At 36.2% G+C, this 16246-nt stretch overlaps 1 protein-coding gene across 1 annotated transcript in view; it reads left to right on the top strand.

The window, feature by feature from the left end:
* LOC148658417 (1,4-alpha-glucan-branching enzyme-like) overlaps nucleotides 1-16246 on the top strand; it is a 377056-nt gene that overhangs the window by 58179 nt on the left and 302631 nt on the right. Inside the window, exon 3 of the mRNA XM_088639572.1 lies at nucleotides 10020-10135. Coding sequence (XP_088495698.1) covers nucleotides 10020-10135 — 116 coding nt within the window. The remainder of the gene's footprint in view (nucleotides 1-10019; nucleotides 10136-16246) is intronic.

Here is a 16246-nt window from a genome sequence, read left to right as displayed (position 1 = left end):
CACCAGTGCATCTCAGATGAGGATGTGGCATCGAAGAAAAGGTCTTGTGAAATGCATTTTATTATAAAAAGCACTGTTTATCTTTTCACAGCAAGTCAAATGTTTCAGTTGTAATAAACTATGGGTACAAGATTTTCTGATTGGCTTTAATTAAAAAGTACAAAACAGTTAATTAATTTAGACATGCACATTAACTCATTAACACAATTAGAAGTTTTTATTGTTTTGGTGACTGATTATATTTTCCTCTTGAATTGCATGACATTTCTTTAGAATACCTTATCTGAATAGATTTTTTAAATATTTTCTATATCAGGTTAATTTTCTCTATTTACCTAGGCTGATGGGGCAGCTTGGTATAGTGGCTAAGTATTTGAACTCCTGACTGTTAGGTTGTGAGTTCATGTCCCTTCTGCAGGCACTGCTGTTGTACCTTGAACAAGGTAGTTTACCTGAATTGCTCCCGTTCACCCTGTTGTGTGAAAAGAGACCAGGCTCTGCAATGGAATAATCATCCCAACCAGGGTGGAAATCACGTGCTCTTTGTTCTCTTAACGCCATGGAAACCAAGATGAGCTCTGGCCCGGTGAGCCTTTGTACCTTGAATAGGGAAATTACATACCTAGGTTTACTCGATTAACTCTTTCCCACCTTTTTCCAAACTAATTTGAGCAAGGTGGTTAAAATATTTCTTACATTTTGCTGTGCCAGTTCTGCTGCATAGCCAAATGTTCACAAACCTTTTTCTTAAAATTCCAACCTCCAAGAATTACGATGTATACGAAAGGATTATTACATGTGTTTAAATCTTTTAAACAGGGCCTGCAAAATACAAAGAAATTATCATTGTGATTTTAAAATTAAGCCCCTTAAGGTACATGATAAGGCATTCTGCTCTTTCTGTATTTATCATACCTTTCTAGTACCTGAACTGATATCATCTCAGTTTTATTATTTACTAAGCAGTGGTCTTTGTACCGTTACATGAGATGAATAGTTGGGCAGGCAAAGTTAGATACAGCATCCTATTTTTTTTTGCCGAAAACTTGCTTTCTTTGTTCAGCACTTAGTTTAAATCTTCAAGACTTCAGAGAATTAACTTAGCAGAGATTGTATTCCCTATTCATTTCCAGTGCTCTTTTAATAATACATGGAAACAGTTAATAAAATCCATGCTGAAAAAAGCATATTGATCTGTATGCAGTGCTTGTTTTTTTATGTGATTATTGCTAATCACACTTCCCTTTGCTTGTGTTACATAAACAGATACTTTACCTCAGGACATTGAGCCCATTCTTCACTCAAAATATTTATAAATACTGTATGTTTATATAAATAGCTACTTTGGGTTGTTTCATCTTAGCTCACAGTGTAAGCTTCACAACACATAACTCATTTCTAGTGGTTTTATTTGGACATTTCTGATTACCAAGCTGCCTTACTGGACCTGATTGTCTTTCCATTTTGTAAATGGATTATGACCACACATAAACTGAATTAGGTGAATTCAGCGGGTTTAGTGAGGAAGATCACAAAAACATCAATGAATGTAGTTCAGTCTGATAATACTACTGCAGCTTCTGCACTTACAATTCTCTGTTATTAGGATTTCACTGTTGCTAATAATGGTGCCAAAATCAAACCATTGATGTAAATTTGAAACATCTGTTTTATTCTTGACCTTGAATTGTTATTTGAAGTGTTTGTGTTAGGAACATCAAAAGGACACTGTTCTTCCAAAAGTGCAACATTGCTCATTTAAGATGCTTTCTCTGCCTTTCTGTTGAAATATTGATATGTCCCTTTATTTAATCAGGATTAGACTACTGTAATGCCTTACTTATGCTGAAGCATATTTATGGGATATGTATCCATGGGACCAGAATACAGCAACTCATATTCTAAAATGACTCTACATCAGCATATAATTCCCATCCTTTGCATTGGCTCCCAGTGAAATTTAGAGTGGACTTTAAGGTTAATTAAGGTTCTCTTGCTCAAGTATAAGATATTGAGTGGTCTACCTCCTTATTCTCTTCAGAACTTATTGTAATGATGTGGAGCTGAGCTGGAGAGTGCCACACCTATGTGATAGGCTACAAATCCAATTGCTAGGTCCTGCAAAAGGCAAGTTGAGATGCAAGAGCAAGGGATGGACTGGCAGGCAGACAGAATAGGGAATGCACTGTGCAGCCAGGCAGGACTGAACAGGGAAGCTGCACAGCCCCATGGATCTGGTAAGTTGCTATGGAGGTGTAGCAACTAGGAGACAGGCGGTGGATCCGGTTGGTTGTCAGGTTACGTCTTGAGATCTGGATTCGGTGGTTGGATTGATTTGGGCTGATTTCCAGTCACCATGACTGGCTAGTGTGAAGGAGCACTTCTCTAAACCAGTAGAAAGCTCAATATCAGAGCCTTTAACTGTGGACAGGTCAGCGTTTAAATATCCTGGAGCTGACGAGGTAATTACCCATTTAGTGGAGCCAGGTGGATCTGACAGCTGGCCTGATCAAGTTCTCACATCATCAAGAACTGTTTGACTCTGTGTGTGACTGCGTCCGGTTGTCATGGATGTAACACTTGCATTGCATGAGTATAATAATCCAATGCTTAATCAATGATCTGCAGATCTAGGCCTCTTTATTCTCTCAAAGATAAAACTCTAAAGAATAATAGGCTTATTATTTGCAGCACCACAAATGTGGAATATACTGCCCAATCCCTGAGAGACACTGTGTCTCTCAATGTTTTTAAGTATTGTTTAAAGTTCTGTCTCTTTGCTAAAATCTTAAATGTATCATTTAGTTTAATTCTTCATTTTACAGGGTCATATTGCTTAAGGTTTCTTTGGTTTTTTTTTTCTGCACATGTACTATCATATAGCACTTTGCATTTCTTGAAAGGCACAAAAATAAAATTGTGTTATTTTATTTGGACCTGCACATTTCAGATTTGTTAAACCGTGAAATGCTATTTGGAGAGAATGAAATAAAGATACCTGTATGTATTATCGCCAGCAGCCATATCACTTTGCAACTCACAACTGGCAACCCACTGAAGCTAAGCAGGTGTGAGCCTGGTCAGTACCTGGATGGGAGACCTCCTGGGAAAAACTAAGGTTGCTGCTAAAAGAGGTGTTAGCGGGGCCAGCAGAGCGCACTCACCCTGTAGTCCATGTGGGTCCTAATGCCCCAGTATAGTGACGGGGACACTATACTGTAAACAGGTGCCGTCTTTCGGAAGAGACGTAAAACCGAGGTCCTGACTCTCTGTGGTCATTAAAAATCCCAGAGCGTTTCTTGAAAAGAGTAGGGGTGTAACCCCGGCGTGCTGGCAAAATTCAATTGGCCCTTACCATCAAGGTAAATAATCCCCATCTATGAATTGGCTTCATTACTCTGCTCTCCTCCCCACTGATTGCTGATGTGATGTGAGCGTTCTGGCGCACTATGGCTGCCGTCGCATCATCCAGGTGGATGCTGCACATTGGTGGTGGTGGAGGGGAGTCCCCATTACCTGTAAAAAATGCTTTGAGTGGAGTGTCCAGAAAAGCGCTATATAAGTGTAAGCAATTATTATTATTATTATTATTTAAGCTAAAGATCATTTATTAATAATGCAAGATGTACAGTAAGTACACCATGGTTAATCTTGCACCAAAAGAATTATTTTTAATTCAATTAAAGTATTCAGTAAAATTGATGGAAATCTTTTTTTAAGTTTAGCTACAGTATGTGTCAGACAGTATTTTGCATGTTTCAAATCAATGCTGTAGGAAACTGATTGTGTAGAGCTGCAGTCAGGAGTTTTGCAAATGACAGGTGTGACTTTATCTTGAAATATCCAGTAATTTTAGTGGATGCAGAATTTGTCAAGGAGTTGTTGCAGTGACCGACTTTGTAAATTACTGGACAACACAAGACAAACAGCATGGTTTTATACTGGTATCACAGACAGTTGTGGAAGGACTGCTGTCTTGGATACCAGCATACAGGAAAGTAACAGCATACAGGAAAGCCTCAGTGAGATGGCGTGTACTCCGATACCATATTCAGGGTGAAAAGTCAAATCAGAACTTAGGAAATAACAATGTTTACTCGACACAAGTGCTTGGATGAATTTTAATACCCTTACTAACTGTTGTCACAGAGACTTTTATTTCTTTCTTTTTAAATTGTGTGACTGAAACCTGTAGCATCTGCTGAAGGAGTCTCACTTCAATTAAGTGTAAGATTTTATTTTGACATGGGTCACGTTATTTGATTTCAATTGTAAAGCAAATCTTGAAGAGCATAGCAGTCAAGTTATATGTTTAAGACAGCCTAGCTGCATAATATATTGGCCAAGGTCTGTATTTCTCTATATATAAGCTGAAAAAATATCCAAGATAAGATCTTGCCATCCACTTTGCTCTACAAAGGGAAAAGAAGCTTTTAACCTGTTGCCAACTCCATTTCCTACTAAGGACAATGCAAACTAATGAATAACTCTAAGACTACAGTGTAAGATAGCAGCAGAATTCTGCTTTTCATTAACAATAGCAGAGACGGAATATAGATTCAGTATGTATTAATACTTTTGTGTGTGTGAAAGTCAGTCTTAATAGGTTGTGTAGTCACTAACCCAGGTCTGTACAATAAGAAATTTATTTTGCTTTCTTCTTACTATTACTTTTACTGCTAGAACATTCTTTCTGTTCTTGTTTCTTACTCATTAGTAATAGGCTACATATGGTACAAATTGGTCAACAAGGGAAAACTGCACACTCCAACACTCTCCATAATTTATTTTCAAACATAAAGAGTACAACCAAAAATACTGGTGTTTCTAAATCCCACAAAATTAATGTTCCTATATATATATATCATTTTCTCTGTAAAGGGCTTAGCATAAAATTGCTATAACCATCACTTTTTCTAAAGGAATTATAATACAGAACAATGTCATAGTTTATTCAGTGTATTTTTTTTTTGGTTTGTGTGATTAATTTATCGTTCATCCGGAAGCTTTTGTGGAGCTTTATAGTAGCCTTTTGAGAACAAAAGAAAATGCTAATGGAGAACAGGATTGAATATAGAGCCCATTTCATTTTACTTTTAATTACATTACAGGTGACACCTCCTGTTTCTTACTGTTTTCCTCCAAGAAACATTAAGAACTGCTTCATCTGAAGTACCATGGCATTGATAAAAAAGAAAATCAAGTCTTAGTTATTTTTTATCTTTACTTTCATTTTATCATTGTACATTCTAACAAAAGACAATATAACTTAAAAATAGGTAATTGTAAGTAATTTGAAAACTAATTCTTTTAGGGGTATGTTTACACTCTTAAATTGCAGTGTATCACGATATTTAAGACATTACAGATAGTATGTATTGTGTTGTTCAAATTGTATTTAGACTTGCAAAATTATTATAAGATTGTGCGTGTTGGAGAGGATATCTTGACTATGACTAGAGTTTGTAAGCTCTTTTTTGAGGGGTTTCTGAGTATCTAATACTGTATATCAGCAAATGTGAGTTAGTACAATATAATAGGCTATAATTTTCATTGAAAATATGTGGACTATATTTTTCTGTTTAAGTATTCTGTTTTACAGTAAAATGCCACTTCATGAAATCAGTTTTCACGGTTAGGAAACAGCACAATTAAAGCAGAGAAAGAATATATGAAGCAAGTGGTTATTATCAATAAAAGTATTTTGTAATCCAATAGGTCACAGTGTATACAAGTAAAATTGATGTGTTTTTTAATCTGCACAGTTACACAAAGGAGGATCAAGATTATTAACATCTTAACGAGTAAAGTTAAATGAAAGCAAAGTAAGATTTAAGAATGTCTGTGAAAAACAATACAATAATCTTGTTTTAATGTTTGTCGATCGTATTAGTAATATTTTACCCCACTATATCAACATGAAGACCAAACCTAAATCAGTTATTTCTTTCTTTATACCATCTTCAACATCCATATATGTCAAATTATTGATCTAGATCTGTCCATTTCTCTTCACTGGACATCTTTTGTGTTTTTCATTGTAGGCCCAGGTTTGATGGAAATGTTTAGAAAGAGTTTTGAGCTGTGGAAGAGTAGCATTACTGACTTTCCCCTAGGTGTAACTAATGGAGATAATATAACATACTGTAAGATGACATAATTGGGGGCTGATCCAGGATCTTTGATCCATTTTTGGAGCTGGAATTTGTTTTCTTGGTGCGCACATACACCTTGGCTTGTTTTATCAGATGTTAAATTGAGGAAGGAATACAATAACTTCAGCCTAAAACCCCTCCCAGTTGGAGAAAGGTAATAAAGGTGAAAAAAATTCAGTCAAAGTGGTGACTAACACAGTAGCTTGTAAGAGCAAGGTGACTTTCTGCTCAGTGAAATGAAAGCAACATCAGGCAGACGGATTTTAAATTCTTCAAGCAAAATTACAAAAGGTACCCCTTTCTCTCATTCAAACTGAACAAAGGTTTGATTTTTTTATAATTTTGAAATCTTGGATAATAGGCCTCAGGGACTAATTCATAGTATAATCAAAACAAAACCCCACTGGATCTCGTTTCCCAATGTTCCACATATGCAAATCACATGAAGTCATATCCACGAAAGTAGCATACAGGTCAATGAACTGCAGTGTGATTGTATACTATACTGTATACATATACTGTATATTCAGTATGATACCATATGGTTTTAAAGCCACTACCGTGCAGTATGTGTGAATTATGTATGTATCATTATTAAAATTTAAAGTTAAATTGTTTCCTGATTACTCGTTGCTAAAATCTGCATTAAGAAAAAATCCAGATTTTTTTAAATGTGTGTGTAAACCTGAAGGAGGCACATTGCGTTCACAACAAGCTATAATAATAAACTATTTCTGTCTTAATCTATTTTGCCACTTGGGTGCAATGCGCTACCTTACAGTCTATTAGAGAATCATTGTCCATTACAACTATAAGAATACAAAAGTTGATAGAATGAACGTCCAAAATATCCACAAGTGATATTTTTAGCTGCCAAAATTTCTTTAGTTATCTGATTCCATATTATTATTCCCTATCAGGTTGTATTAAATCAAAACTTTTTTACAACAATAACAGCAAGTAGTTTTCTTATTACGTATTATTAGAAGAGGATAAAATTTAGTTTTTCATGAAGTATATCAACTTGAATTAAAACAAGCACGTCAAAACTTTTCCAAAATACTCACTGTAAGTTACCAAATTAAAGACTTTGATATACTGTACCGTATGTATCTACAAAGAAGGTACTGCTGTAAGTGACTCTGCTGCTGTATCTTAACCTCCACATCTCTGTAGATTGTTGTGGATAAAAGCTACAAAATCGTAAATAGAAATACAATAATGATAATGCAATCAGTTGTGGTATCATCATTCCCTGATAACTGATGTTATACAAAATCTGATTATGAGTTAACATTCATAGACTGTGTTGTTAATAGTAGCTGTGCAGATGACAATGGAGAAAGAGTGGCTTGTATGCAGTATGGCATGAATATGCTAAAAAAGCCCATGAAGCTGAGACAGTAGTGTAGCTTTCAGATCAGTTTACTGGCAAAGACTTTTTAAAAAATGCAGTTTTATTTTTTGTGTATGTTGTGCCAAACAAAGGGCATCAGCTGAGAGTTTGGGTGTTGGAAGTCGTCTTGATTTCATATGCATATGGAAGTCTTGCTTTTGGGCACAAGACTTAAAAGACAAAGCTTACAGTGCTCTTTTATACAGTGAAACAAATGATACAAGATACACTCCCACATGACTCTCTGCTTGCATTGTGGCTATACAGTATATGGTCATTCTAGAAAGCTGACCAGTACATATATTTTCTTTACTGCCAGCTTGTGTGACAAGCAGCCCCCTCTGCTGAATAGACCATTTGTTCCAGGAGAGGTCACTGGTCATTTCCCTGAGAACTATACCAGCTATGCTACAGTATGTGGCTATGTTATCTTTTGAGACTAGACATCCTGGGACGGATTTAGTAAAATATAAGTAAAAAGATCCATACAGTTGTTAACAAGATATAATACAATCTTTTAGTGAAAACTTTTAGTTAATTCCCTCATGTATCAAAGATACATATTATTCTTTATGAAAATACACAAAAGACCTGCTGTGTATGCTACCCATGACCTGTCGTAGTAAACTGAGCTTTGCTTAAGAGTTATTAAAATTAAGCAGAGTTAAGTTGTTTTTTTATATTTTATGTACAGTACTGTATATCCTGCTGAGCTAACCAATTCCTGCTGTCTCATGCCTGCAGCAAATAGATTATTGAGATTTTAAATTGCATGTACAGTAGTTTGTATACCTTAGCAGGGAAGAAGCATCGCATTAATGGGGAAGGATGTGTAATAGATGATTTGATAATCTAAAAGCCTGATCCATGGTAACCAAGAAAATTGTACCTCTAGACAGATGGTGTAAGGGGTTAAGCAGATGTGCAATCTTATTTGTATTAGTTAAAGGCATGTAAATAATAGATACGGGAAAATGAATAAACGTTTTTTTATGGTTGAGCAAAAAGATGGTTTAAGTTTTTATTAAATTCTCGTGGCATTTTAGTACCTTAGGAAAATTAATGTACTGCATGCATATTTGCATGTTATACAACTACATCACTTTGAGAAAGTAATAAGTGCCTACAGTCAATGTACATAAAGGCAGCTTTTTTATTTCAATAGAATTTTTCCACTTTCAGTCAGTATACGCAACATGGTTAATGTGAAACAGTAAACCAGTAACAAACAAAGTCAAGCAAGTATATTTGAAAGACGTACTGACAGGTTATATATACAGTATAACCAGTGTAAAGGTGTAAATAGTAGTGTGGGTTATTACTGGCTGCAACATTCTCAATAATTAGGTAGACCTGGCAAGTCATCTCAGTAAGACATATTGAAAGCAGTCATATTTAACACCATTTCAAATTGGTGGAAAAAGAAGTGTTTATTGAAACTATGGGAAGTATGGTGTATCCCCTTTTGTAGTCTGGTTTCTTCAGATAAATAGCAAAGAATAAGAGACGTCTAAGGAAAATCAGGATGCTGCTGTACTGTAGTGTTGGTGCACCAGTAGGTGGTGCCCAGGATGAGAATTTCAAAACCAATGCTCCTGTATAGTGCTATGAATCACTGCACAATAGGAGATGTATTCTGAACACATTAAATGTTAAACCAAATCCAAGCAAATGCAAGCAAAACCAAAAACCAAGCACTATCCAAATACAAACATCTGGTGTTGCTGTCTAGAAAATGTTACTTCTCTCTGCTTTTCAGCAGGGAATTAGCCTTTGCTTGTTCATTAGCATACATTGTGGATATGTCATGAAACTTGAGTCTACCACAATGAACAAGAAAGCAAGAGACAGTGCATAGAGTGTAATCATCTGACTAAACCAGTGAAAGGTGAGACATTGAAATATGAGTATTTGGTGGGAAAAGTCATGATGATCTTTCCATTCAATGGTAATGAAGCTGCAAAAGGAATACATACTGTCATGATTGTGACACCAGCTTAAAAAAAATTACTGCAGGAATATGAGGTAAGAGAGATACTGTACCTTCATACAGCAGTTCCCATCAAAAAAGCATACCAGTTGTGTACAGAGCCCAACGATCACATCTCACCTGTTTTAATATTTTTTTCTTCCCAACTACGTACGTACCATGTGCCATTTTTACATGTCAGTCTCTTTGACTTTTGCTGGTAACCAGAAATATCTCTTGACCGTACATTCCTTAAAAACCTCAACAACAAAGAGCAGAAAAAATGGCAGCAGCATGGAGTAGCGAGGGATCTGGACTCTGAATTAGACCATGGGGTGCTGCTGTGTTTGGCACTTCCTTCAGATTGCTCCAGTAAATGTAACAATAGGTCTCCAGGTTGTTAATGAGAATTTCTTCTCACTTGGCTTACCTGAGAAAATACTGAAATCAAAATAAACGCAGTATGAATTCTAATATAATTTGCACTCTTTATTTTCAGATGGCTGGAATAATTTCTCACACCCTTACACCCAGCGTGAATATGGGAAGTGGGACCTCTACATCCCCCCTAAGGAAGACGGATCTTCACCTATCCCTCATGGATCCAAGCTAAAGGTACCTTATTGTTTTATGTTATTATTTCCTACTATTATTTCCGGACACTTCTGCCATTGATTTATTTTATTTTTTTGTTTAATCTGATTTTTGTGCGTGAGAACACCATTGCAGCACAGTGCGATTCCCTTGCTTTCATTTGTCTGGTAGAATTTTGAAGGCAGGATATCTTTAAAATTGTATTATTTGTAATACCTTCATATTTGTAAAAAAGCATAAAGCTGTGTTGCAAAAAAAATCTGTACAGTGGTTAACTTGTAAGTCTCTTGCAAGACTTGCAGTAAGTCTCTTAGTGTACACATATAAAACAGAATAGCCTGAGGTAATTTTTTTCACTTTTAATGAGAGTTCAACTTGTTTTTTTTTTTACCAAACATAACCAATTTGAACACCTTTAAATAAGACACAAAACAGGCTATTTGTGAGGCTGTGATATATTCTATATATCATACAAAGTAATTATTTTAATCCTTATCCTTTTTGTTTACTTATATTCTAGTATATTCTAGTGGTCTAAGCATTCTGCATTAGTGGTTTTACTACAATCAGTTTTCATCAGTGCAGTAAAGTCTCCATCTTAACTGAGCTCTTGTTGTCTGCTGTTGCTTTTGATAAAAAAAACGTTTTATATTTTAAATGTGAAATATTTCAAGATATTGTAATAACATAATGTTTATTAACAGTGTGTCTCATTGAGTAAGCTATAATTTTTTTATAGCTCCAAATATAAATTTTTATACAGTATGTGTATATCGTACATGCATTATGCAGTAGGTCCATTTATTTAAGATGAATTGCTTTTTAAAATTTTTAAAATCTTTAAAGCTAAAGTGTCCAATATTTGTACACATTATGTAAGAGCATATTCTTTTCGTACCAATGTGTGTGGTTGTAACTGTTAAAGTAATTTTTTTCATATATTCCAAGATGGTAGCTCTCATTCAGCAACATCATTATGGCACCTTTGTCTTGCAACACACACAGCTCCTGGAAAGACGAGAGCTATTGGTGCTCAGTTTTTTGTAAGGCAAAATAAATATACAGTATACAGTATATATAGTATGTGGACATCATACTTACTGGTGAACAGTTTTACTAACATGTGGGGATGTACTGTATAGTTCTATGTCTTTCTTGGAATGGTCAGAAGAGATAACAACAGTTTTTTAGTGGTGGTTTTCAACTTAAACTGTAACCTTTGCTCTGAAAAAAAAAAACTTTCCCTATGTGTGCTTCATCATTTACCTGAAAAATCGAGGTTCTGTTATTAATTTCTTAAAAATCACCTTTGAAAGTCTGTTTGTCATTTGTGTTAAAAGTCGAAAAGTCTTTCCTTAATACATTTTTTCAACCCCTGTTTTTAATATTTAAGACATTACTACAAAATCCATGCATTTTATAAGGTATCTGTACTTTACAGTTGGCAAAACCAAAACACTGACATTGCTTCCATGTGTTTATACAATATTGGAATACTGATGTAAAGTTCAAACCTGCACATGAGAAATCTCACACAACAAAGCATTCAGTGCTGGGTTGCCTGAGGTACAATCTGTCACAGTATGTGCCTCATTGAAAATAGTTAGAAGTGGATCTGGTTCTTTAGAAAGTTTCAAAGTAGAGGTGACATTGGTTAGATCCCAGCAGTGTACCATACTACTGGAAAGAATATAAAGAGGAATGTGTACCAGTATATCAGTACACAAAAGTGTAATTATTTTATTTTGAAAGAATAGATGTAGAAAGCCTGTGAAGAGGGTGTCAACATGTATTTATTTTATTTGAAATCACCAATTATTAAGACCTATCTCTTTGCCGACTACTCCTGTACGAGTCAGGTGGAACAAGACACATGGACATGGTCTTCCAACACACTACAAAGCCATTCATCATTTAACGTGTTGCAGTCTCCACAGGACTCGACAGAACAATCAGTGCTAACTGCAGAATTGACGCATCTCTCACTGGTATCACTGCAAGGCTTCAGGGGCGTGGTTATTCACATGATACTGTTACGCAGAAAGTCAAGAGATCTGGACAATTTTTTCCAGCTCTACTGTGGTGGTTCTTAGTCTATTAGAGACATGAATCAGGCTTATGCTCTGACTTTATGGGTTTAACCACTCGGGAATCTGCACGGATGTCCCTAGCTAATACAGGGGGGTTCCTATTATAAGTCTCAAATATATATTTCACAGAACTAACATTATCAATATATTTGGGGTGCAATACATCTGAATCATTGTAGTTCTGGGGATATGAAAAAAAAAATCCCCATACTTGAGTGCATTACTTAGGACTTAGTGCCGTCTATTTAGAAAAAAGTCTGGTATGTTTCATTTTGTGTAGCTAGGGGCAAACGTAAGCAACATCAACTTGTATCATATTTCATTTTGTATCCATTCTAAGCATACTGTATGCCAAATGGTAGTGCAGGTGCTGAATGTAGGAAGAAATACAGCGGGATTAATAATCAAGCAATCTTGTCAACTCCTCAAGTTAAGGTCACAGGGTTATCTTGATGGAAAGTATTTTATTTTCTCTATTGCCATTTTAAAGGACAATTAACCTGCCCTCCTTGGTCTGTCGTCATGGTTATCTAAGTGAAGTAACCGATGTTGCGTGCGTGTACCTGCGTGTCCAGGTTCTAAAGTCACAGCCTTCCAGTACATACGTGCTCAGCCTCAGATCCCAGCTCCAGGTTCAGTCCAGGCAATGGGAAATGTCTGACTAGTGATATCTGCAGTTATGTCTATCTGTAGCATGTGTAAGGACAAAATAATCCATTGTTTTACAAAATATGTAGGCCTATATTTTTTGCATCCATATTTCTGAAAATAGGCTTTTACATATAGATTTTAACACAGTAAGCACATCTGTTCAGTTCTATACCCCATACACTGCACAGAAAAACATTGTTAAATATGACAAATCCTGTTATATTCTATACTAGAATTCTTGCATATTATACTGTAAATCAGCTCCTGAGATCTAAAGATGCAATTTATACAGTATACTGTAATATGAGGTTGTCCCCTTGTACTTTTTATAATTACTGAATTATTATCAGCTCTGAAATAAAGATTTGTAAAACCTGATGTAATGCTTACAGTATTTCACATGTATATATTTTTAAATTATATATTATATATATATTAATTAATTCAGGTGGGTAGCTGCGTCAGCATGTGTAGGCTGCAGGGGAACAAGTGATAGGTTTATTCTGTGCTGAAAAGAGAAGAAAGAAAACACAACATTTTGGCCGTGAAGCTTTCTTCAGAAAGACAGGGCAGTAAGCAAAGGTAATGTAGCAGGAGAACAAAAGCTGGGAGAGAGGAGGAGCAGGAGGCGGGAGCAGGGGACAGACAGAGTAGCCAATCAGGTAGTGTGAAGTCAGGATAGGTGAAGAGAGGTGTGAAATGAAACCGACAATGCATAGAGAGAATTTAGAAGAAAATTAGCCTGTCGTTGAGAGAAGGGGAAAGGTGTGATCCTAGCTGCAGGATAATTTTAGTTTCTGTAGTCTTTCTGATGTAGGAGATGGGAAAACCATCTTTGGGAACACAGACAGAGAGATTAGTGTGTTCATGGCCTTCAGAGGTGAAATGAGAACCAATGGGCTTGGAGAAATCTTTAATCTTCACAGCCCTAACATGTTCTCTGAAGCGGTCTTCTGGTCTCCTTCCTGTTTCCCCAATGTAGGTGGTTGGGCATTAACTGCAAGAGATACAGTAAATAAGGTTGCTGGAGGTACACTACAGTATGTCATTTGTGTGATCCAGAATTGTCCCGAGGTTCCTTGAATGAGTGTGGTGTGAGATATGTACTTGCACGTGATACAGCGAGCTCTGTTGCAAGGGAAAGTGCCTGGTGCGGATGGTTGCTGAGGGCGGTCAAGGGAGCTGTGAACAAGAAGGTTACGCAGATTAGGTGGTTGGCGATATGAGATGATGGGGCGGTCAGAAAAGAGGGCCCCAATGGAGGGATTATCCTTTAGGATGGAAACGTTGTCATTAATAGTCCTGGGGATAGAAAGTCTGTTGGTGTGGTAGGGAAGCAACAAAGGAATGCAGTTGTTACGGGGGGAGTTCCTGCTCAAGTTGCTGGTCCAAGGGTTGTTTTTGGCTCAGGCAAGGGCCCTGTCGATAACACTGCTAGGGTATCCTCCGTTGATTAAAAAAAAGAGTACATTTTGAGGGCTTGGTTCTGGAAATAGATGCATCACTGCAGAGTCGATGTGTAAAAAAGGGAGAGAGTTTTTAATGTGTTTGCCGTGAAATGAGCTATACAGGAGATAATTGTGTGAATCAGCGGGTTTGTAATAAACTGAACTAGAGAGTCGGGGGTAGTTAATGGAGAAGTTGATGTCTAGAAAAGGAAGAGTAGTGGAAGATATGTTAACTGTATTTTTGAGGGACGGGTGGAAGTTGGTGAAGTGGTGCAGAAAGTGCTCAAGCTGGTCGTTAGAGCATGTGGCTAGGATCACACCTTTCCCCTTCTCTCAACGACAGACTAATTTTCTTCTAAATTCTCTCTATTCATTGTAGGTTTCATTTCACACCTCTCTTCACCTGTCCTAACTTCACACTACCTGATTGGCCACTCTGTCTTTCCCCTGCTCCCTCCTCTCGCTCCTCCTCTCTCCCAGCTTTTGTTCTCCTGCTATATTACCTTTGTTTACTGCCCTGTCTTTCTCACACCTGAAGAAGGCTCCACTGCCGAAACGTTGTGTTTTCTTTCTTCTCTTTTCATTATGGAATAAGCCTATTCCTTATTAATTTAATTTGTGGATTAGTGGATGCGTTAGTGGATTTTCAATGAGTCTTTTTAATGCTGTGTATCTATAAATTTGGAGGTTCAAATTTCAGCTTTGTGTGGTATTATGCATTTGCTTTATACATAAAAAATAGTTTGTATTATAGGACAATAATGTAAAAAATTTCAATCCTAGGCTGTTACCATGATATAAAAAGGTCAATTAAAGTGAGAATTGTTGGAAAACTGGATCTTGTAAAAGCACTGGAATCAAGCCAATAAGACCCTCAAGCTAAATCCCAGATGTTTTAAAGTACTAATTACCATAGTTTTTACTGCTGGACCAATATATTACTTTTTAATTGTGAACTTCATTGCCTCTTAAAGTTGGTAAATTGCCTGTTAGTCGCTACATTCACACTTGCAGCACTTACCTGACACCTGAAGTGACCATACTAAGATGGTATAAATGTGTAGATAGTACATACTAAGATGGTATAAAACTGTTGCTGAGCTTGTGCTTGGATGGTTTGTCAAATAAGCTTTCACGTTATTTCATATAAAACCAAACTAGTAAAATGGGTGTCAGTTAGACATGCAGCAACGAGGCACAGCAGACTGACACTGTACAAGGCAAACAAACAGGTACATTATGAATGATTTTTAAAATAACGTTCCCCTGATTATGAAATACTGAATGCAGTTTTTCTTTATATTGTAAATTTCATTTACCGGAAGTGAAAATTTGTTAAAGGAGATTTTGTTCAGTCTCTTATTTGGCTTAATAAGGATTTTTCTTAATAATGATGGGAAAATGATTGTTTTTTTTATTTCCAAACATTTTGAAGATTGAGATATTACTTGCGATACTAACAAAAAGAAGACAATGATAGGCTGATTTGATTGTTTTTTTTAAATATAAGGTCATCATCATCAAAGTGCAATAGTTATGCAGTAAACATTAGCTATCCCATTTAGATTCTGCCTCATCCTTTCACCAAGATTTGGTGCTAACAGAAAGTATTATTTCTTAATATACATTAATATACAGTATTATATTTCTTTTAAAGGGAAATTAATTTTAGGATCAGTACTTAACAGATTTTAAGGGGTTAATGACTAGCGTGTTGTTTAAGTACAGTATAAGTACACAAGTTGTTTGGTGTTGCAGTATATAATGTCTTAAGGGTTTTGCCAGAACTGAAATATGCAAGAAGAACAAGTGTATCTTCTATGGTCATTTTAATTCATGTGTCTTACTGGCAGTGCATTCCATAGGAAGTGATGCCTTCTGTACCTGCTGGTATACAATGTGTCATTTAGTGAGGAGCTTGATTGTAGCTTTTAAAACAGCTG

The sequence above is a fragment of the Lepisosteus platostomus genome, chromosome 7, assembly GCF_059453375.1.
Source record: "Lepisosteus platostomus isolate fLepPlt1 chromosome 7, fLepPlt1.hap1, whole genome shotgun sequence".
NCBI lineage: Eukaryota > Metazoa > Chordata > Actinopteri > Semionotiformes > Lepisosteidae > Lepisosteus > Lepisosteus platostomus.
Note: the sequence above shows the minus strand (reverse complement) of the source record. Positions and strands in the feature narration are given on the sequence as shown.